This window comes from Auxenochlorella protothecoides (assembly GCF_000733215.1).
Source record: "Auxenochlorella protothecoides strain 0710 unplaced genomic scaffold scaffold16, whole genome shotgun sequence".
In the NCBI taxonomy this organism is placed as follows: Eukaryota; Viridiplantae; Chlorophyta; class Trebouxiophyceae; order Chlorellales; family Chlorellaceae; genus Auxenochlorella; species Auxenochlorella protothecoides.
This window is the reverse complement of record NW_011934406.1, coordinates 43,873-65,584: the sequence shown is the minus strand read 5'-3', so window position 1 is coordinate 65,584 and position 21,712 is coordinate 43,873. Positions and strand designations below refer to the sequence as shown.

The window sequence follows — 21,712 nt, the reverse complement described above, 5'->3', positions numbered from 1 at the left end:
GCCCGAGCCACGGAGGTTAGCCACACAAAGATAATGGAAATTTTCTATTTTGTGTTTTTTGAAAGTCAGGAGGGCTCCTGTTGGGATCGGTGTAATGATGCATGCAGTCCTCGTGGAGCTGTTTCCGACGACCAAATCTTCAACCGGCGGTACCGCGGTACGCCGGAGCCCCCCTCAAAGCCAGGGCTGGGCTGTCGTTCCGGCCGAGGTATCAGCTCCAGACAAACTCTACTTTACAGACGACTGGTTCCGTGTCTGGATACTGAAAGTCGGGTGAGAAGTTGACCAGGGAGCCAAATCTTGGCGGTTCGTGGACCAGATACGTCCCTTCCTCAAGGACTAGCCACTACTTCAAACGCGACAAGATGACGACGCGGGGAATGATGGCGGAGAACATGTTCCAAGGCAAAGGCGTTGTATTGGGATGGCTCAACAGTGTGTTGAGCTTGAGGCTGGAGAAAATCGAGGATGTGAGTCGGGTCGGGGCTCGGGGCGTGGGATGCCTGCTGAGTGGGTCGCCAAAAACCCTGCCTCGCGGGTGACTTACCCTCGCCAAGCGCTTCTCGCAACCCTTCTACCTCCCAGACGTGCAATGGAGCCGTGGCGTGTCAGCTGATGGACTGTCTGCACCCTGGCAGTGTCAACATGAGGAAGGTGCACCAGCAGCGCGGATCAATGCACTGCAGAAATTGGGTCGAGCTCAAGCACTGGCAAGAGACAGGCGCCAACCCCTTCCCGTACCCTTGTTTCCCTCTACAGGTGGACTTCAATGTCCGCAACGACTACGAGTTTGTGGGGAATTACAAGGAGCTACAGCAGGCCTTTAACAAGCATGGCATTGATCGGGTGAGGGCTCGGAGGATGGCTGTGGTCTGGCCAACTTGGGTGTGATTCTTGCTGTTACCCATCAGTCCCAAACACACCGCCCTCTTCCAGGCATTCAATGTGGCGGCGCTGAGCAAGGGGAAGCTGCAAGACAACAATGAATTCATGCAGTGGTTCAAGGGATACTGGGACAGCGTGACGGGTGAGACGGGATTGCAGCGAAAGTGTGCTGCATGGGAATTGCGCGCAATGACAGACAAAGATTCTCTTTTACCCTACGTCACACCATTATTCACTCGATCCACCTGCCCTGGACTCCAGGCGGACTCGAGATAGACGACTACGATGCTCTGGCGCGCCGCCAGAGCTGCAAGACGGGGGACTGGAAAAAGGTGAGCTGACTCGGAGAGGAGTGTGGGTCAGGCCGCCGCCTGCCCTTTAGGCGCAACGACGGATGCCAATTGCATATCTCTGCGCAAATCCCATTGCCAGACCAATCTCCCGCTTCGGGTACTGACCCCTTTGCACCTGGTCACCTTCACTGTGCAGTGGTCGGCCGCGGCGCCGGGTGCGGCTCCCCGCCCTGCCGCCAGGGCTTCCTCCGCCGCCCCCGACACAATCGCAGCCTACCGACGAGGCAGCGCGGCACCCGCCGCGAGGGCCTCCTCCGGCCTCGCCTCAAATGCCAAGGTCTGTGTGCCTGCATTGCTGCTTAACCTCTGGGCACATCAGAACCCTCTCATGCACACTGGTGCGCATGATGCCACCCCGTCTCCAGCCATCCTGTTGCAATCCTGGCAAACCCTCAATCACCATCAACCCCCAAACCCCTGCAGTCCGAGGCCAAGGCCGCACTGCTCACCAAGGCAGAGCTGAGCGGGATGACGGATGAACTGGGAGCCCTGAGGGTCGAGGTGGAGGATCTCAAGGACGAGAACGAGGACCTACGGGCAAAGCTGCACACCCTGGAGCACGAACGCGATTTCTACTTCAACAAGCTGCGGGACGTGGAGATCCTGTGCCAGTGGCCGGAAGTCGCCGCCGCCAAGCCGGTGCGCGCCTGTGTGCCCCTCGGTTTGGCGGTTGAAGACGGCATGGAGGATGACTTCCCCGGGGGGTGAATCAGCGGACGGGGTCATGCCAAGGGCCACGCTGCACACGGTGGCACCTATGGCTGACCTTTCAAATCCCAAGCACACAATTCCATTATCCTCCTCTGCAGGTGGTCGAGGTGATAGAGAACATCCTGTTTGCAGCGGACGCGGAGGAGGGAAAGCAGGTGATGGAGGAGGCTGCCACGCGCTTCGCGGCGACCCCTACCATGGCAGCAGAGGCTTGAGCGGACTGCTTGGTGCGCTGTGATCCCTTCCGTCACCCTGAGGGACTCCTCCTTGTTCGGTCCTAACTGTGTAACAATGAGTCGTGCCTCTACAAGGCCATGCTCAGCGATGATGTTCATGCATCGGCCTCCTGCTGTGAGGCCACGATGTCCTTGAACAGCTTCTGTGGAGTATGACGAAGGTGCGGCAAATGAGACACAAGTCTCAGTGTAACCACTTGCCTCAGGCCCGCCAGCCAAACCTGGTCCCTGTGCCATGACTCACCCCTTTGTTGTTGGACTCCCAGAGGGAGTTGCCGACCTTGTCCACGGCTTGCTCGCCGAAAAAGGCCCCAACCAGGATGAAACCTGTGGAACCGGAGTTGAGGGAGGCTCCATCAGCATCCCAGCCTGGAAACTCTTCAAGAACATCCCAGCTCCCTGTTTCGGTGCCTATAGCTCACCTACGTAGACGCTGTTCCTTCGCACGATGGTCTGCAGTGGGTGAAGAATGAAAGGTTCTGAGGTTGCACCCCCCGACTCCTCCCGCTTATATATTCCCTCAGGTCGGGCTCACCTTGTAGAAGACATCGAGGGCACCCATGGCGTCAGAGCCTCGTCCTCACTAAACCCACGGCAGAGTCCTTCTCTCCTCGGCCAGGCGCGTGACAGCTTCAACTCCCACTGGATACTGAACTTTGGTCGGGTTGAGTGATGCGCGCACAGAATCAGACCCTCCCTCTGACTGATGTGCCAGTCGAGAGCACTCCAGGCTGGTGACCTGGGTCGAACCAAGCCTTAGAGCATGTATCCGCTAGAAAGACCTCTATCTCGGGCGTCTTTGTTGCCGAGACTGATGGTAGAAGCATTGATCCTGTCGTTTTCCATATTCCAAGTCTAGCACAGTGAAGCGAGATGGCGGAACATCTTGCGAGCATCTTTGGGACTGAGAAGGATCGTGTGAATTGCCCCTTTTATTTCAAGATTGGGTGAGTGGGCACGCTGCGTGCTTCCGTGCTGCCAATTGCGTCTGTGCAGTGCTACCTGCAAGGACCCTCGTTGCACCGCTCACCATGCTCACCGCTCCACCCCCACACTCTGCAGGGCATGTCGTCACGGAGACCGGTGCTCCCGCCTGCACAATCGCCCGACCATCAGCCCCACGCTGCTACTCCAGAACATGTATCAGAACCCCATCCTGAACGCTCCCCTGGGCGCGGATGGCTTGCCCCTCCCCGTCGACCCCAAGAAGGTCCAGGAGTTCTTCGAGGTGAGGAGGCGGGGGCAGCCATGGGTGTCTCTGCTTGAGTGTCCCTTGCTGCATCCTGCAGCAGAAAATTCATTCCTTTCCTTTCAAACCCCGCATGCCAGGACTTTTACGAGGACATCTTTGAGGAGCTGGCCAAGGCCGGGGAGATTGAGTACCTGAATGTGTGCGACAACCTGGCAGACCACATGGTGGGCAACTGCTACGTCAAGTTCAGGGACGAGGAGGCCGCGGCGCGCGCCCTCCAGCTCTTCCAGGCCCGCTTCTACGCCGGGAAGCCCATCGTGGCCGAATTCTCGCCCGTCACCGACTTCCGGGAGGCCACCTGCCGGCAGTACGAGGAGGGTACCTGCGGCCGGGGCGGGTACTGCAACTTCATGCACGTCCGCCCCGTGTCCAAGCAGCTGCGCAAGCAGCTCTTCGGGCGCTACAGGGACGGCACGGGCGGCTCCACCAAGTTCCACGACAAGTGAGTCGGTGGCGTATGGTTGGGGCGGCAGTGGGGCAACCGCACACCGTGCTGTGCCTGCGACCCGGGCGCTTAAATATCATGCCCCCTTCGTGGTGCCATGTTGAGGCAGGAGTGGCGGGACTATGCCATGTACTGACTGGACCAGAAGGGCCGCAATCGGCTCACCAAGCACCACTCAAATCCCCTTCCACACACTTGGTCCTTACCTCCAGGCCGCGCGAGCGTGGCTCAGGCGGCGGCTATGGCGGTGGGTATGGCGGCGGGTACGGCGGCGGCGGCCCGAGAAGGTATGGCAACGGCGGATCCTTTGAGGACCGGGGCCGCAACGGCTACCGCGGCTATGGCGGCGGTGGCGGGGGACGGTATGGGGGCGCCCCACGCGACTCTTCGGCGGAGCGCCGCGCGAACATCGCCAAGTGGAATGCCGAGGCGGCCGCGCGGGCGGGGTCCGGCAGAAGCGAGCGGGACGCCGACCACCATGCCCCCCCGCCGCAGCCCCCCGGCAACGGCTACGGGGCGGAGCCCTCAGCGCAGGGCGGCTACGCCGCGCCCCCCCCCATGCTGCCGGCCGCTCAGGCGGGGTATGGCGCGCCGCAGCCCGCAGCCGCCTTTGCGCTGCAGCCCGCAGCCGCCTTTGCGCCGCAGCCCGCCTCCAACTTCGCGCCGCAGCCCGCAGCCGCCTTTGCACAGGCGGCGCAGTTCCAGCAGCAGGCGGCCGTGCAGTATGGCGGTGGGGCCTACGGCCAGCGGCAGGGCGCTTCTGGGCCGGGCGGCAGCGGAGCCAACACGGTGCCCATCGCAAACATGCGCACCTTCCCATACCAGCAGCAGCAATAGCGGCTCTCGACCGTATGCACCCTTCCATTCGCTGACATGTCCTTTGCCTCACCGCACCCCTGCTTGGGCCCTGCCCTGTCTTAAGCATCTGCTTTCAGCCTCCAGGTGGCAGCACCTTGCCATTGCCATAGCAGCGGATGATGGAAGGTTCCTTGAACTTGGGACAGGATGACACTACAGTGGAACCCGGGCATGACACCCGCTGGGATTCGAATCTCATGCTGCACCAGGTGGATGCATCAAATCATCGGGTGTTAGCGTGGGGTTCGCGGCCCCCCAGGTCCCATGCACTCCGAAACGGCACAGCGCATGTCGCGTCGCAATCTGGCGTTCACGGGCGCCTTACTGGTGATTGAGGGGTCCACAAATACATGTCAGGCCTTTGATCGCTGTCCTGTACCCGTCCATGCCCGCGGAACGTTCATGAGGAGCAAGTGCTTGTGACTCCCTCCCGACATCCGACCACCGAGGAGCAGTGTTCCAGCGCTGATCAGGCCGCCCTGCCTCCATGTCACCAGAAGCAGAATCCAATGAGACATGCCCTGGGGGGATGTCTGAACCTCAGGAGCCGCGCGAGGGCAAGCCGGGGCGGTGCCTCATGTATAGCGGCCTGCTGGAGGGCATGCCCTCCAGGACCTGGGCCAACCCCACCTACGACTGGCGCAGGGCCAGTGACGCGGGCACCAGCACCCCCGCCTCTGCTGCAGCCTGGCCACCTCTGGTGTCGGGCGGTGTGGCACAGCCAGTGTCCCCGCCCACCACCTTCAGCAACCTCCTGTTCTGACCACCCGGTGGGTGTAGTTTTCTGTGATTGCATTGCTGCTCAATGTCACGTGCAAGACTGTCACCGAAGCGTCAGACGTCGAGGCAATGCTTCGAGGGAGGCGGGTAGAGTCCTTTGGGAGTGTGCCTCCCCAAGACGACACCTGGATTGCATCACCAATGTTTGCTGCAGTGCACCAGGGATGCGACGTGCCGGCCCAGGAGACTCTCCCCGAGGTGCCGTCTGCTCCACACACATACCGCTGTGCCGCCTCCTCAGTCCTTGATGTCCGGGCCGGGGACGAAGAGGTCCCGCACCATGGCCTTGAAACGCGCGGCGTAGACCTCCGCGCTGGCCACGGAGATGTCGGCGGCGGGGTGGAAGCGGGCCTTCACCGCCCGCTCCACCCGCTTCCTCAGGTTGTAGTCCTGCAGGAAGTCAATGATGGCAAAGTAGAGGAGCACGGGCTGCGGCGTGGCCCCCGCCGCCCCCTCGCCCTCCGTCTGCACCGCCAGCGCCGGCACGGCGGTGCCGGCGCTGCCCATCGCGTCCAGCGCCGCCGGCGCCGCGACAGGGCCGGGGCCGGGGCCGGTGCCGGGCGCCGCCAGCGACTGCATCCGCGTGAGCAGGGAGGCGGAGCGCGCAAAGGTGGCGTCCTGCAGCGGGATGGCGGCGGCCTCCACGCGCGACAGCTGACGCGACAGCGCGCGCTGCGCCACGCCCGGCAGCGGCGGGCGCGAGGGTCCCTGGCCCTGCTTCGACAGCCCCTGTGGCAGGGGGGGGCCATGGGAGGGGCGGCGTATGGGGGCGGGGGCGGGGGGGGGGGGGTCCCTCAGGCGCGGTGTCCCAGCGACAAGTACGCAGCGCACAAGCAGCGCCCTAGCAGTGCCAGGCGCTCAGAACCCACTGCCTGCGCCCCCTCGATCAAGACACCTCGAACCTCGGGAGAGAGGGAGATCCGCCGCGTGCCGAGGACCCCCACCCCATGTCCAGCATCCTTCACCGCGACAGGAACAGGAGCAGCACCCCTGGACACTGCCCCTCCAGAATAGTAGCGCCCCACACTCCCCTCCCAAACAAACCTGGGGTCGTGGTGCAGACGCAGGGCCGTCCCCCTTCGGCAGCGACAAGCGCACCGCCGACTCCCAGGCGGCGACGCTGGTGCGCCCCACGCGCGTCAGCATGCTGGCCGCGCTGCGCACTGCCTCGCCCAGCCCGCTCTCCTCCTCCGCAGAGCGCAGGATGGCGGCCAGGGACCGCGCGTCGCAGCCGCGGCCCCAGGTGTGCCCGTCCGGGGCAGGGGGTTCGGCCTCCGCCGCACCCCAGTCGCCAAAGGGCGGCGACCAGCGCTCGTTGCCCCAGCGCACAAAGTGCACGCCCAGGAGCAAGGAGTAGTCCATCACGTTCAGGCGCTCCAGCAGCGCGCAGTCGGCGTCCAGCTGCCGCATGACCGCCGTGTGTGTGCGCACCGGTAGCACGAACTAGAGGATGTGGTGGGTTGTTTTGGGGGGGGAGGCTGGTCATGTAACCGGTGGAGTTACGACGCTGGTACGGGAAACCCAGCTCCCTCCGAGAAAGGGGCGCTGTTCCGGCAATGAGCCTGGCTCATATATCGCACAGGGCGACACACACACCCCGCCGCACACGCCAGCCCTGTCATACAAAAAATGTGTTCCCTTCCCCCCAATAACCTGACGACCCACCCCCCACCCCCCCTCCCCCAATCCCATCCTCCTCACCCGCACGTCCAGGTCCAAATCCTTCAGCGTCACAAAGGGCTTGGTCTCGCGCTCTGCCCCTGCGGTGCGGCCGTATCGCGACCCTTTGAGGTCGTACCGCCGGTGCAGGCGCAGGTGTGTGGGCAGCGCGTTCTGCATGATCAGGAAGCGCACCTGTTGAGGTGGGGGCGGGGGAGGGGGAAGGGGGGGGGAGCGTAAGATGTCATGCCAGGGTGCAGGAACGAGCCCAGAGACGACCTTGCAAGTTAACCCGAAGGAGATAACTTCAGCCTGGCTGTCTCCTCACTCACCCTCCTGCCCAGCAGCGGCGATACACGGTGCACGCCAAAGAAGCGGACCAGCAGAGTCTTACGCTCGGCCTTAACATGCTTGTAGTACATGGGGATGAAGCGGAGGATGAGCTTCATCTCCTCCTTGCGCACCGTCTTGGCAACAAACCTGCCGGAGAGGGAATGGGATGGGGCTGCGAGGGTGCATGCTGTGTGGGCGATGGGCGGTATGTCTAGAGCGCCAGGCCAAGGCGTTGTGGCCAGCCTTTGTGTGAACCTGCCAGAGAGACCGGACTTTAAACCCCATCCCCCCCCGCCCAGCTTCCCCCAGTGGCCCCCCGCACCGGTCGTCGCCCGATATGAGGAAGATGCTGCCGCTCTTTCCTGGCGATGGCAGCAGTCGCAGTGCCTCGCCGCCGGTGAGGGAGAGCAGGTAGTCGCTGGAGGTCAGGAGGGGATGAGGTTGAAGGAAGTGAGGTTTATTTAGAGCACATGCAAGGCACCCTGATCACCGGTCTGGCTCCCATCAACAAGCAAGTCCACCGACCCTTTGGGGGCCTAAAGCACCGTCTCCTCACCCGTTATCAATGCCGAATGCTTCTCTGAGTGCCTGGAAGAGCGAGGGCAAGTAGTCCTTCCAGACAAAACCGGGTACACTGCCCGTGGCCGGAATGGCAGCCTTCTTCACCTCCTCGCCGTTCAAGGCCGCGTCCCCATTCCCGGAATCCTTCTGTGGATGGAGCAGTTGCTGGAATGCCTCCTGAGCATGCACTTGTGTGGGTGACATGACATTGGAGCGGGATGTGTGTGCTTCCCACTCCGCAGGGCCCAGTCCTGCTTGCAGGGGCAAGGTCAATGCCTGCATGATGCATTTTCCACCCACGATGCAGCCCACCATACCAGACCCTCCCAGACTCCCCACCTGCGATCTGCTCTGGGCTATGCTGTACGTGAGCCCAAGCTGCAGCTGCTGCACAAGGTCAAAACTGGAAAAGGGAGCAGAGAGGGAGTAAGGTGAGAGGTCGGTGCAGGGGGCAGATGCACCTCTCATAAACGCATATCTTGCAAGTCATATGGTACCATTCCTGGACCTGCAGCGACCAAAACCCCCTGTGGCCCCAGCCTCACCTCCGGTGGCCTCGATACACCGCCTCTCCAGGACGTGGCGAGCGATACGTTTCCTTGGCTGCAAGCGGCAAGGGATCGTACAGCAGGCTCAAGAGAAGATGCTTTTCGAGAAATGAGACACTCTAGATGGGTGGGGCATCAGTATTCCTCGGCCCATCTTGAGACCACGCACAAGGCTTGTCGCTCAAAAGTGCTCCAGAACCACCAACAAACAAGCCTTGCTCACCCTTTTTCCTCTCTTTCCGGCTGGCCTTGGTCTTGTGTGAGGGACCCGCCACCTCCAGGATCTCCTCCTTCTCCAGCTTGCCGTTGTCGTACACACGCATGCTCACGGCGGACTTGCCCCTGCGCATAGAGTGGGATGCTGATGAGCTGCTGGCGAGCCCGACGCCAGGGAGTAATTAGGGGCCCAGTCACACACCCAGGTGAATTGCCCATCCTCAGCCAGCGTAGCACAGGGGCGTCAGACTTGTCGAGCACCCGTCTCTCAGCGGCGAGCGAATGAACAAGCTCACTCCGCGACCCGAAACACACGGCCGAATACTCACCCCTCCGACCCCCAGGATACCCGCCCCATTCAGCCAGCTGCCCCTTCTCCAACTCACTTTGCCAGCGTGTGCACCACCTCCCCATGCAGGTGCCCGGCCATCCAGTTGCCAAAGTAGGCGCCGCCCCCCGCCGCCACATACACGCCTGCGCCGTGCGCCTTGCCGCCGCTGAGGGTGCCCTCATAGCGCGAGCCATCGGCCATCATGACCAAGCCCCGGCCCTCCAGCTGGCCGGCCTGCACCTCCCCAAAGTAGGTGGCGCCGTCGGTGAGCTGGATGCGGTGTTCCCCGTCGGGCAGGGGGTAGAGCGGAGGCTCGCAGACCACCATAAGGAGCCCGGCGGGGGTGAGCGGCGCCTCTGGCCCCTGCACGATGGCAAAGGGAGAGTGCCCCTGGGACACCGTGCTCCACTCCGCCGCCGGCTCGGGCTCGGAGGAGGTGGTGGGGGTGGCGTCCGATCCATTCACCCGGGGGGCGGGCATCCCGTGCCCAGCAGGAGGCCTGGTCACCCTCGCCCCAGGATCACCCTGCCGCAGGGCGGAGGCCCGGTTGGGCGGGCAGGGGCCAGCGGAGACGGGGACAAAGTGAAGCAACAGAGAGCAGGGCCGATGGCGACGCTGATCAGAAGGTCAGGTGGCCAATACCAGGCAAAGGGGTGGGCCAGAAGCACTCAAACCTCGGGATTCATTGTTGGGAGCACGCACGGGAGCCGGGAGCCATGCAATCCAGGTACGGCTGTATGTTCAGAGAACGAATAGTCGGGGGATTCCAGGAGCGGAGGCCTGCGCGGTCTGATCACGCCATCCCAGCGCGTACGTTGTCGCGCCCAGGGTGTCCTTTGGGCCCGGCCAGCCAGCGCCCGCTGAGAAGCTTGAACAAGAGCTGCTCGAGTTCAGCTGGCTGACGACGAGGGCGTGCATGCTCCATCCATTCGATCACTGAGGTTCGATTGTTCTTTCGGGAGGGTGGCTCGAAATTGATGCCGTGCAGAGCCTGGCACAACTGAATGGCAGCCCAGTCCTACGACCTCCGCTTCCGGCATATCAACGGAGACATCGGGCCCATACAGTTCCCGCTCGCAGCCTCCGTTTCGGATGTTAAACTGAAATTGTGGCAAGACTGGCCCACAGGTGCGCATGGCGAGGTCCCGGTAGAGTTGGACTGGGTGGCCCTGCCCTCCGTGTTCCAGCACCTCGGTCGCCTCCCCACCACGCAGACGGGCCTGTGTCTCGGGAAAGGCCCGGAAGCCCCGCGGAGGTCAAGCTCATATGCAGCGGCCGGTTTCTGGATGATGCGCAGACGCTTAAGAGTGAGTTGGGGACCACCAGGCTGGCTGGGGAGGTGGCAGCCTGCTGCGGGGAAAGGTGATGGGCATCATGCTGACCTCAGAAACAGCGCCAGCCATTCATCCCCTGCAGGTCTAACCAGCATAGTGGGGCCACCTGTCAAGGACCAGCTTGTCACCATACATGTGGTCCTTCGCCCCGTCGATGCCGAAAAGGGAGCCGTAGGTGCGACACCCCAGGATGGCGCCTTGAGCTGTGTGTGGCTGGTGTCACCCCAGGAGATTGGCCCTGCATGCCAGCACAGCACTCAAGGGCCCATTTCCCTTCTTTCTATGCAGGTCCGGCCCCAGTCAGCCACTCGTCAAGATCCTGCTGCGTCATCTCTTGAGAACAGACCCCTTGCGCTCTGCTGCCAGACCTTGCAGACACTCGACATGCCGCAGGCTACCCAGTACCCGTGCCCTTGTTATTTTCCTCGACTTGCACCGCCTTCATGTCAGGGCGTCTGACACGACAGCCTATGTAAACCTCGATCAGGCCTCACTCTGGATTATGTGCTGAAGTGCATGGGCATGATAAGGAGGGGCGAGGCACCGGCATTCAGCCACATGGGCATCCTTCTCATTCGTCGTCAGAGCCTTCGAGCTCTTCGTCCAGATCCAGGGAGAACTCCTCATCGCCGGGCGCCGCCTCGGCATCGCTGTCCAGCTCGGCAGACGCATCCTGCGGGGCGCAATGTGATAGTTTGGACGATGCCAAGGGAACGAGCTCATGTGATGGCCAGGTAGCAGGCGGCGCTCAGCCGCTGTGTCAAACACAGTCATCAGCCCACCCACCTGGGTTTCTGCCAACTCGTCCTCAAAGTCGGAGGCGGGGGCCGCCTCATCATCCGTTCCCTCGGCCTGGTCAGGCTCGGCAGCCACTGCCAGGTCTCCCTCGAAGTATGAGGGCTTGAGGCCCAGCGAGACGCGACCCTTCTCCAGATCGATCTTGAGCACGCGCGCGAGCACGCCTGCATGTGTGAAGGAGGGGTTGGTAGGCTGGAGTCAAGCTTGAGGTCGGATGCATCCCCCAGCAGCACTCAGGCAGTAGCGCCAGGTGAGGGCTATTCACCAATCCCTTGGTCACCCACTTTGACCAGGAGAGAAGAGCGACCCTGGGTTCTTGACCCGGGTATCCGCCAGCTGGGATATGTGGGCCAGACCTGGACGGAGGGGGTGGAGAAGGGTAAGGCAGAGCTCAGGCCTCGATGGGTGGGGTTGGGGGTACGCAACGCAGCCTCAGGGTTTGGCAGCGGCAGAGCGCAGCGCACAGGTGCCGGGAGCTCATGCCAATGGCCGCATACAGCACCCGGGCGCCCGCTGCTGCTCCCCAGGGGCCATGAGTTCACAATCAGGCTCGATCATGACCAGCTGTTCACTGGGCCCTCGGTTCTCATGCTGTGGGTCCACTGCACAGTCGTCTGCCAGCATGCATGGCCTCCCTGTGCCTTGTCAGACTTCACCGTTTCCCAGATCCACCAGCTGGAACCCCCTTCCCCCCCCCAATCAATGCACCCAGCCCACCAGGCACGGCCAACCACCCACCCGAGGCGCCGCCCTCCAGATCCAGGATCAGGCCGTAATTCTCCACCCTGCGGACCAGGGCCTTGACCGCGTCGCCCACCGCCAGCCGGCCCAGCGCGGCGACGTCCCGCTCCGGCCGCGTTTTCCTCGCCTTGCGTGTAAGCTCCACCTTCCCATCCTGCACGCGGATGACGGAGGCGAGCACCAGCCGCCCCACAGGGAAGGCGGCCTGCACGTCCTCCACGCGGCTGCCCTCCGCGTTCAGCTTGGACAGGCGCAGCCGCCCGTCCAGCGCGCGGCCCAGCGCCAGGAAGACGCCCGCGGGACCCGCGCCACGCACGTACCCCGCCACGCGCTGGTTGGGCAGCAGGCTGGCGGGCGTGGCGCCGCGCGGCAGCGGCGCCGGCAGCTCCTCGCCGGCCGGCAGCTCCTCGCCGGCCGGCAGCATGGGCGGCCGAGCCGCGGCGTGCGCGGCGCACTCTCCGCCCGAAGCGGGGCGCAGACTGAGCGTGGCCAGGCCGCCGGCCTCGGGCGACGCGCCGGTCACCCGCGCACGCACCCACTGCCCCGCCTCGAGCCCGGCGGTTGCGTCGGCCACGAGCTCGTCGTGCACGTCGGCGAGGGGCACGCGGCCGCGCGCCCCCGCGCCCAGGCTCAGCTGCACCGCGCCGCCGGAGACGCCGAGGACCCGCGCGACCACCAGCGCGCCAGCGGGGCAGGCGGCGGGGGGATGCCGTTCAGGCTCAGGTCAAGGCGCGTTCGGGGCGCGTCGACGCGCGCCACCGTGGCGCGGACCGGCTGACCTGGTTTGAAAGCGTCGCCCAGCTTGGCCGCGGCGGCGGGCGAGGCCGCCGCCAGCGCAGGGTCCGCAAGGCCGCGCAGCGCGGGCGACAGCGTCACCCACACGCCGGCGGGGCCGACCTCGGCCACGTAGCCGGGCAGGGTCTGGCCGGGGCGCAGGGAGCGCCAGGTGGGCGGTGCAGGGCCGGAGGCCGCCTCGCCGGCCAGTGCGGCCGCACGCGTGGACACCTCCACCACGCCCGCGCGCCGCGCCTCCCGCCCCGCCGCGCGGCCCAGCACCACGACGCGCAGGCTGTCGCCGGGCTTCAGGTTGGACAGCGGTGAGAGGGCGCCGGCAGGGACGTCGACGCCGGCGGCCGACGGCTCGGGGCCGGCGTCGGAGGTCCCCACCTCGACGATTGTCGGCTCGGCGTTTGTGATGTGCAGGCGCGCGGCAAAGTCCCCATCCAGCGCCAGGTCGGCGTGCAGGGCGTGCACGGCCTCGACGTGCGCGGTGAGAATTGTCCCCGGCTTGGGCAGGGCTGCCAGGCGCGCGCGCTTGGCCTCGGCCTCGGGGTTCTCGGCCTGCTCGCCGGCGGGGGCCGGGGTTGATGTCGTTGTGGCCAGAGGGACGGAGAGCAGGAGGCGGGGGGCGCTGGGGTGTGGCAGAGCGGCCACCTTCGCGACGATGCTGTCGCCTGTTGGGAGGGGGAGGTGTCGCATGGCAACGAGAGAATTAGCGTATGTGGCAACCGTCCAGTCATGCAGGGCGAGGACAGGAGCTCGCCTAAACCCTCAAACTCGTCAAGCACCATGCCACCACCCCCTCGCCCGTGGCCCTACACTGCACCTGGCGTTCGGGACACAGCCTCCGCTCGGGAATTGAAGTCGTGGCTGGGGACGAAGCCGATTCGCGGCTGGCAGCCGGCTGGCAGGGAGACCACGCAGTACCCTTCCCTCTCCTTCACCTGTGTTTTGGGTGGGGCGGCGGGGGGATTACATGTCTGTTGATCAAGACGCCCCTCTGCGCATCCCTTGCACGCCCAGCCCTCCGAGCAAAACCCAACCATAACCACCTCCTCCCCGCCCTTGCACTCACCAGCTCAATGACGCACTCCAGCTGGTCGCCGAGCTTGGGCTGCTTGGGGCTGGCAGCCTCCACACCCTTCCGCTTTCCCTTCTTTGCCGAGGGTTCGGACTTTGCCGCTGCCTCAGCCTCGGTCAGCCTGGGAAGCAGGCTGAGGTCCACGATGCCGTCGGCGGGGTTGCGATCGAGGACGAGGGCCGAGATGCGGGTGCCAGGCGCCGGGCCCTGGGCAGCCTCACCTTCCACCTGCAGGGATCATGGGGCACGACAGATCGATGGGTTTCTGTTGCGGGCAGGGTGGGGGGCTGCCGAGGCCTTGCACAGCACCCTCTTCGCAGAAGCCCTCACACCTGGTGGGGTGCTGCTACGCCCACAATGTCGGGGTGCACGTCCAGATCGCACAGCGTGCCGTAGTCCTTGACCTCGTGCACGCTGCCTTGCACTGCGGTGTGGGGCAAGGAGGAGAGGGTGGGGGGAGATTCGTGGTCGAAAACATGGCATTCCTGGGACACAGCACAGCTTCTGATGCGTGATGTCTATCCAAGTCTGGTGCTGTGCACTGCGAGCCCCATTGTATGTCTCACCTGCTCCCCCAATGGGGACCTGCTCCTCCCAGGCGACGTCGGTGGGGTCCTCTGCCCACGAACTGGCCATCTCAATGTCCCTGACGAGGTTTTAGCATGGGTGAGGGTTTAAGAGGGGGGGACTGAGGGGAGGGAATTTGCCACATGCAAGTGGAGAACAGAAAGGGACAGGCGTCAGTAAGCTTGACCTTCGTGTCATAACCCAGACCTATCCACCCAAACACACCACGATGCAAGGGGCAGCGGCAACCATGCTTACTTGAAGTAGCTGGCCAGGTACTCTGCGTGGGCGCTCGCACAGGTCGACTGCTTCAGCTCCGCCGAGACGTGCCCGCTCGCCGCGTCCACGCCCACCACCTTTGCACGGATGGTTTGACCCGGGGAGTAGACGGCGGCGGGGTCGGACACATGCCCATCGCTGAGCTGTATGAGGCCCACTCGAGCCGTCAATGCCCCAAGGAATCTGCAGGGAAGCAGGGATTGCAATGTATCATGAGAGAGTCTGAAGGATTGAGTGGCAGACTTAAGATGTAGCTTCCCGGTGAGCCGCACACAGGTACCGTCCAGGCAGGGGAGCTCAGGATTGGTGGGTGGTTGGGTCAACATGATGGGGACTTTTGCCTCCGTGCAGAGATGGCAGACATTCCCCCCCTCCACCAAGGCAACAAAGTCCCACCTGACAAACACGGCGTCCTTGGTGATGCTGGCAATGTAGCCGGGCATCACCCTGCCCTTCTTGGCCGCCTCCAGGGTGGCCGGCAGCTTGCCAGCTGCAGCAGCCTCAACCAGAGCTGCTTTGCGGGTCAGCGTCAGGGCCTTGTGCTCCGTACCAGCCTGCAGGGGGTGGGTGAAAAGGGTTATGCGATGTTTGCACAAAGATAAAGCTTCGACTGGGATGCTGTTCCCACAGCAGCGTCAGTGCCCCACAGACTCTCTGAGGCGTCTCAGAGGCACATGACCCCCCGCAGCCAGCGCCAGCCGCACCTCGGGCGCGCGCAGGACCAGCAGCCTGCCGAGATCGAGCCCCACTCGCAGGTTCTCCACCAGCGCGGCCGCCGCGCACGGGTGATCGGCGAGGTGCGCAATCTCCAGCCGACCATATATGCCCCTCAGCACTGAGCTGTCGACATCAGCCTCAGCACGCAGCTCGATGGCTAGTGTTTTGAGCGGAGCCTCTGCACCCTCCTGGGCGGACTGTGATGGGTGAGGTGGGAGGATGGATGGGTGAGGAGATTTCGCATGGGCCAGTGCGGCTGGCTGGCCGTCCATCTGAGGCAGAGGAAGGACATACTGATGCACCAGGGTCCTGGAACGCGACACCGTCCCGGCCACATCTCTTATCCCGAGGCTCCAAACTACCCTTCCCCAGAAGAAGCCTACCTCGCCGGTGATGAGTTTCCGGACCTTGCCGTACACAAAGGTGCCTGCCGCAGGGATGGGGCTGGCCTCCCCTGCACCACCCGCCCCGGCCTTCTCGCCGTCTGCCAGCTTCTTGGTGGATGCAAGGCTTAGCTTCAGGCCACGCCCCTTGGCATCGACGCCCAGGACTCGCGCTTTGACCACTGCACGCGAGGGGAGAATGGGCTGCATCCACGACGGCGAAGGCTTTTGTCTGTGCCAATTCCCATGCATCCCCAGGGAATGGGCAGGCTCAAACAAACTTCAAACGAGTCCACCGACATTCCTAGCGTCCAACCCTGCGTGGACCATGGGGCGGGCGTTCCACATCGGCCCAAACATATCACTCACCCTGGCCCACGACGTAGGCATCGCTCGGCTTCTGCTCCGGGGTCAGGGCGCACTCCTTGAGCGGGACCATGCCCCGCACGCCGTTGAAGAACTCGACAAACACGGCCTTCTCCGTCATGCCGCTGATGGTCCCGTGGCTGCGCATGCCCGCCACCACATCCTGGGGAAGGCGGCAGATGTGGAGGGGAGGGTGAGGGTGATCATGGGAGCACCAGCCACCCATGATAATGATAGAGCCCATTGTTCAGCGTGACCCAAATACCCCCACAAGATCCTTCCCAGCTCCCCCCTATCACTCCATGCCCTGGCACTCCATCCCCTTGCATCGGGCCCCACCTGTTGGCTGGTGATGCGCCGCAGCTTGCTCCCCAACAGACTGGGCTTCAGCGTGATGGACAGCTTCTTCGCACCTGCGCAAGAGTCGGGGATGAGCACAGGATTGGGAGGCTCTGTGTCTCGACGCACGGCACCAGCAGGTTGAAACTCCATTCTGTCAGAACCCCAAGGGTCACCACGGCCTGGCAGTGTGGAGATATAGGGGATCGGGAACCCCACGTACCTGGCTGCACCGAAAGCACGATGCCGGACACTGACTGCCCCAGCTTGTGCTTGCGCAGGCCCTTCTTGGTGCCCACATCCGAGCCGTGAATGAGAGGCACAAGGGCCCTGCGGGGTGGAAGGTATGCAGCGCGGTTGAGGCCGGCTGGAATGCCGCAAGTGTATGGGCATGACTCGACAGGAGACACATCCATCCCTTGGTCCCAGTCAGTACCCAAAGGAGAAAGCCTGGCTAAAAAAACCTGCGCAAGTCACTGCCACGGTACCTGACGCTGGGGGTGATCTCCAGGAGCAGACCGAAATCTTCTACGGCCGCCACCTTCCCAGTCACCGGCATCCCCGGGTGCAGGTCTGCAAGCAATGTGGGGTCACGGTGGGTTATGCCCGGATGCGCAATCGAAGGGTCGCACCAGGCCTCTCGGGCGATCCCCTGGGGGCCTGGGAGCTCTTCCCAATAGCCTTCACCACCCATGATTCACCCAAGATGCGCCCTCCAGCCCCAAGAAAGCAGGCCCCCGGCGCACCTGCATGGCTGAGGATCAACTGCTCGACCACAGAGGGACGCAGGGTGAGCACCGCAAGACCGTCCAGGGGCCTGAACCCAATGACCCTGGCCCTGACCTTCTGGCCGACGGTGAAGGCCTGCGTTTGGGAGGGTTTTGGTAGCAGCAATGGGCATGGCAAGTTGGTGCAGCAGGGTGTGCTGCCGCCTTGTGCAGGAACTATGCCGGCACCTACCCAGGCCTGCCGCTCCTTGGGAATCCCACAACAACATCAAGCAAAGGCAGCCCAGACAAATGTCCTGCAAGCAAACCCACCAAATCCCATATCCCTACCTTCTCCAGGCTCTTCACCCTGCCCTCCGACGTGTTGCTGATGTGGGCAAAGCCCGGGGGATAGGTGACCTGGCCCGCCGCGGAGGGCAGGCTGCACAGCAGGCCTAGCCCGGGGTCGATCCGCAAGACCGTGGCCTCGGCAAACACCTGTCCCATGGCCGGGAAGTCGGGCGGAAGCAGCCCGGCCACCAGCCCGCGCTGCATCGTGAGCACGATCTTCTTGGACTCCGGGTCCACATACAAGATCCTGGCCTTTACCCGCTGGTTCTTGCTGTAGGGGTGTTGGGGGGGAGGTGGGAAAGGGGCGCTGACTGCCAAGGATGTTGGACTGCAGGAGGAGAGAGGGAGTTGCAGGACAGCCATGCTCCCGATCAGAATCGATTAAATTCACAGGCTGCCGCATGGAACCAGTATGGCCTCAGCCACGACCTCAGCATGGCGCCTCCCGACCTCCTCCCGCACACCTGTGGGGACGTTTCTTATCGGACCCCGGCTCGTTCAGGTGGAAGGGGTCCACCGTGCCGGAGAAGAAGGTGAGGAAGGAGAGCACCACGCCGTCTGACAGCACGTCCCTCACTGTGGCGGCCACCAGTGAGCCGGGGAGCAGGGCGCCTGGAGGGGGCATGGGAGGCTTTGTGATGGATGCCGACATGGCCCTTCTGGGGTGCACTGCATGAGGGGTCCCCGGCAGACCTCCCTGTCCCCACAGCCCACCCCCGAATGCACCGCCCCTCCAGCAGCCGCCTCACCGATGTGCATGCCGATCCACTCCTCGGTCTTGGCGGCCGCGACGGCCTCGGATCCGGCGTCCACGGTGATGCGGCCTCCCGCTTTCTTGGAGGTGACAACCACGTCCAGCAGAGCCCCAGGGATCAGGGGTCGCTCGGGGAACGCCGCGGCGGGGAGGAACCCCGTGGTGCCCTGCCATGAGTTGGAAAGGAGGGGGAGTTGAGAGACAAGGGCAAAGAGCGTCATGCACATGCAGTATTACATCCCTTCGCAATACCCCACCAAGGCTTGGCCCTGTGCAACTACACCTTGATGCCAAAGGAAAGCACGGCACCATGATCCTCCATGCTCTGCACGCTGGCAGAGAGGCAGAATCCCGGCACGAGTGCGCCTAGGTCTGCGCGGCGGTATCGTGGGGGGGAAGCGGGGGATAAGCTCACTGAGTTCAGGGCCTGAGAACTGGGGCAGGCAGGGTGCATGGTCACCTGGACATCAGATTGCCAGCGAGGGGAACTCGCACGCCTGCTTGCTGGCCAGACCTAGCCAGTGTGAGGGCCAGGGCGTGCTCAACAAGCTGGATTATAGTTCCTCCACCCTCTCCCCCAACCTCCCTACAATTCCTTGTACAAAACCCCGATCTCCACCCACCCAGTCCTGCATTCACGGCCGAGGGTGCCAGGGTCAGGTAGACCTTCTTCCTCCGTTTCTTCCCGTCTTCGGGGGGCACGGCGCCATCCTCGCCAGCCTCTGCTCCCGTCAGCTGCGTGATCTGTCTTATCGGACCCCGGCTCGTTCAGGTGGAAGGGGTCCACCGTGCCGGAGAAGAAGGTGAGGAAGGAGAGCACCACGCCGTCTGACAGCACGTCCCTCACTGTGGCGGCCACCAGTGAGCCGGGGAGCAGGGCGCCTGGAGGGGGCATGGGAGGCTTTGTGATGGATGCCGACATGGCCCTTCTGGGGTGCACTGCATGAGGGGTCCCCGGCAGACCTCCCTGTCCCCACAGCCCACCCCCGAATGCACCGCCCCTCCAGCAGCCGCCTCACCGATGTGCATGCCGATCCACTCCTCGGTCTTGGCGGCCGCGACGGCCTCGGATCCGGCGTCCACGGTGATGCGGCCTCCCGCTTTCTTGGAGGTGACAACCACGTCCAGCAGAGCCCCAGGGATCAGGGGTCGCTCGGGGAACGCCGCGGCGGGGAGGAACCCCGTGGTGCCCTGCCATGAGTTGGAAAGGAGGGGGAGTTGAGAGACAAGGGCAAAGAGCGTCATGCACATGCAGTATTACATCCCTTCGCAATACCCCACCAAGGCTTGGCCCTGTGCAACTACACCTTGATGCCAAAGGAAAGCACGGCACCATGATCCTCCATGCTCTGCACGCTGGCAGAGAGGCAGAATCCCGGCACGAGTGCGCCTAGGTCTGCGCGGCGGTATCGTGTGGGGGAAGCGGGGGATAAGCTCACTGAGTTCAGGGCCTGAGAACTGGGGCAGGCAGGGTGCATGGTTACCTGGACATCAGATTGCCAGCGAGGGGAACTCGCACGCCTGCTTGCTGGCCAGACCTAGCCAGTGTGAGGGCCAGGGCGTGCTCAACAAGCTGGATTATAGCTCCTCCACCCTCTCCCCCAACCTCCCTACAATTCCTTGTACAAAACCCCGATCTCCACCCACCCAGTCCTGCATTCACGGCCGAGGGTGCCAGGGTCAGGTAGACCTTCTTCCTCCGTTTCTTCCCGTCTTCGGGGGGCACGGCGCCATCCTCGCCAGCCTCTGCTCCCGTCAGCTGCGTGATCTGGGCCCGGACCAGCTGCCCGATGTTGAAGGCTGCCAGCAGGTCGACGCCCACGCCTGGCTCGCCCGCGGCCGCCGCCGGCACGTGGCCTCGCAAGCCGTGGGGCATGGAGACCACGAGCTCGCGCTCAGACACCTCGATGATCGCTCCCCAGACGCGTGCGCCGACGCCCAGGATCTGCGTCAGCGAGGGCAGTGGAGTGAGATCATGACGGAGGGGCAAGGACTGTAACTCTGAGGAAAAGGTGAGGAGGACACAAAGGTAAAGGAGCGTGGTGGAAGAACTATCCTGAGAACAATTCTGGTTCAGACGAGAGATGCTTGTTGCTCCCAGACACCATGCCTGTGGCACTCAGCACGCAAACATTTTGTTGAGGATTACCTTTCCTCATGCGCTCACCTTGAACTTGAGGAGCTCGGCGTACTTTGGGAGGTTCTCCGCTGCTGACAGCGTCTCAAAGAATGCATCCTCGTTCTCATGAGCCTGAAGGGATGATGGGAGGACAGCTTACTGGCCTCTGGGTGGTACGAGACAGAATCATATACCTCAGACAAGATCTCTAACAAGGCAAAAAGTTAGTATGTGCCGATTTGTGGCGACTTGCTGCCCTCCTGTTGCCACATCCCAAATCACCTCCTTGGTGGGCCTTGACTTCTTGGATTTCTGGCCTGCCAGCTCCAGCTCAGCCTCAGCAAATGCATCCTGTGAATTTTAGAGAGATATTTTGCTACACTCGTAGCGGCCGCACCTGCGTTACATCCGGAGACTTATTCTGGAGCAGTGCTTCTGACCAACCCTGCAGACTCCCTCACCCGCTTCAGCTTCTTCTGTTCGATGGGGTCCATGCCAAAGCCGCCTCCACGAGGGAAGCTTTCCTCATCCATCGCAGCCTTTATTTTACCCAACTTCGACATGGTTGGGGCGGCAAGTGGTGGGTTGCCGGCGGGCACTCAGCGCTGCATCCCGGTGGAACACTCAATGCCACTTGGACAGCAATCTGAGCAGTCAGGGGTGTCAATGGTTGTCATTCACGGCACTGAGCAAGCTAACATGTGGATAGCGTGCTGGAAACTCGGTACAGGCCCCGCTGCTCGCATCGCTGAGTGCTCGGTGGAAACAGGTCACCACCCACGTGATCACCGCATGTAAGAGAGCGCGCGGTGGTGCCTGGAAAGATGGAAAACCGCCCGCTTCCACCGGGTCCTCCGTGGTCGGGAAGCTGCCTCAATACAACTCCATTACAGACTTTTGAGGGATGAGCAGCTGCTTTTGAACGGTAGGAAATTCTTCTTTGGCCAGGGCAGTGACCTTGGCGGTTCCTTTTCGCTGAATGGGGAGCCCTACCCCCCATCATGCTGGCGGTCTTCGTCTCTGGACGAGGCTTTCATTGATATGCGCGGGCCTGGTCTACCAGGCTTCATGTGAGTATAATGGGGTTGACGTGTATCTTCGTTGTACAGCAGGCGCCGCGCTGCCCGGAGTCTGCATATTCCGAGTACGGATTCCTAGACTGTGCGCGGCCCTGCCCCCCCTTGACGACAGGTTCCTGCGTTCGAAACACCACTGCTCAGATCAGTTC

General features: G+C 63.2%; 8 protein-coding genes across 8 annotated transcripts; 4 read left to right on the top strand and 4 right to left on the bottom strand.

Annotated features, from left to right (window-relative positions):
- Window positions 1-645: 645 nt before the first annotated feature.
- On the top strand, window positions 646-2,164 carry F751_1547 (Microtubule-associated protein RP/EB family member 1; the record flags this gene model as incomplete). The annotated part of the gene is made up of 7 exons (XM_011402980.1): window positions 646-654; window positions 760-846; window positions 937-1,027; window positions 1,147-1,217; window positions 1,375-1,515; window positions 1,662-1,877; window positions 2,048-2,164. 7 exons carry the CDS (start codon window positions 646-648, stop codon window positions 2,162-2,164), a joined length of 732 nt encoding a protein of 243 aa, XP_011401282.1.
- Window positions 2,165-2,387: 223 nt separating this feature from the next.
- F751_1545 (hypothetical protein) lies at window positions 2,388-2,641 on the bottom strand (the record flags this gene model as incomplete). Its single annotated transcript, XM_011402978.1, has 2 exons — window positions 2,388-2,512; window positions 2,608-2,641. Coding segments are annotated over 2 exons (159 nt in total), but the record flags the coding sequence as incomplete, so codon positions are not given.
- On the top strand, window positions 2,421-2,615 carry F751_1546 (hypothetical protein; the record flags this gene model as incomplete). The annotated part of the gene is made up of 1 exon (XM_011402979.1): window positions 2,421-2,615. One exon carries the CDS (start codon window positions 2,421-2,423, stop codon window positions 2,613-2,615), a length of 195 nt encoding a protein of 64 aa, XP_011401281.1.
- Window positions 2,642-3,058: 417 nt separating the features above from the next.
- F751_1544 (Splicing factor U2af small subunit A) lies at window positions 3,059-3,883 on the top strand (the record flags this gene model as incomplete). The annotated part of the gene is made up of 3 exons (XM_011402977.1): window positions 3,059-3,132; window positions 3,248-3,413; window positions 3,515-3,883. 3 exons carry the CDS (start codon window positions 3,059-3,061, stop codon window positions 3,881-3,883), a joined length of 609 nt encoding a protein of 202 aa, XP_011401279.1.
- A 1,347-nt stretch (window positions 3,884-5,230) lies between these two features.
- On the bottom strand, window positions 5,231-5,536 carry F751_1543 (hypothetical protein; the record flags this gene model as incomplete). The annotated part of the gene is made up of 1 exon (XM_011402976.1): window positions 5,231-5,536. One exon carries the CDS (start codon window positions 5,534-5,536, stop codon window positions 5,231-5,233), a length of 306 nt encoding a protein of 101 aa, XP_011401278.1.
- Window positions 5,250-5,768, top strand: F751_1542 (hypothetical protein; the record flags this gene model as incomplete). The annotated part of the gene is made up of 1 exon (XM_011402975.1): window positions 5,250-5,768. One exon carries the CDS (start codon window positions 5,250-5,252, stop codon window positions 5,766-5,768), a length of 519 nt encoding a protein of 172 aa, XP_011401277.1.
- On the bottom strand, window positions 5,758-9,648 carry F751_1541 (Phosphatidylinositol 4-phosphate 5-kinase 2; the record flags this gene model as incomplete). Its single annotated transcript, XM_011402974.1, has 10 exons — window positions 5,758-6,249; window positions 6,619-6,963; window positions 7,222-7,374; window positions 7,512-7,659; window positions 7,835-7,930; window positions 8,069-8,250; window positions 8,413-8,476; window positions 8,619-8,676; window positions 8,845-8,963; window positions 9,224-9,648. The coding sequence occupies 10 exons, from the start codon at window positions 9,646-9,648 to the stop codon at window positions 5,758-5,760; spliced, it is 2,082 nt and encodes a 693-aa protein (XP_011401276.1).
- A 1,425-nt stretch (window positions 9,649-11,073) lies between these two features.
- Window positions 11,074-21,047, bottom strand: F751_1540 (RRP5-like protein; the record flags this gene model as incomplete). The annotated part of the gene is made up of 29 exons (XM_011402973.1): window positions 11,074-11,175; window positions 11,289-11,464; window positions 11,585-11,656; window positions 12,039-12,618; window positions 13,098-13,495; window positions 13,648-13,765; window positions 13,897-14,130; window positions 14,235-14,326; window positions 14,469-14,548; window positions 14,728-14,931; window positions 15,145-15,302; window positions 15,453-15,662; window positions 15,849-16,030; window positions 16,218-16,377; window positions 16,554-16,627; window positions 16,777-16,883; window positions 17,042-17,126; window positions 17,300-17,417; window positions 17,612-17,882; window positions 18,076-18,223; window positions 18,361-18,532; window positions 18,649-18,799; window positions 19,124-19,247; window positions 19,385-19,556; window positions 19,673-19,761; window positions 20,013-20,310; window positions 20,533-20,616; window positions 20,767-20,835; window positions 20,946-21,047. The coding sequence occupies 29 exons, from the start codon at window positions 21,045-21,047 to the stop codon at window positions 11,074-11,076; spliced, it is 4,830 nt and encodes a 1,609-aa protein (XP_011401275.1).
- Between the last annotated feature and the right edge of the window lie 665 nt (window positions 21,048-21,712).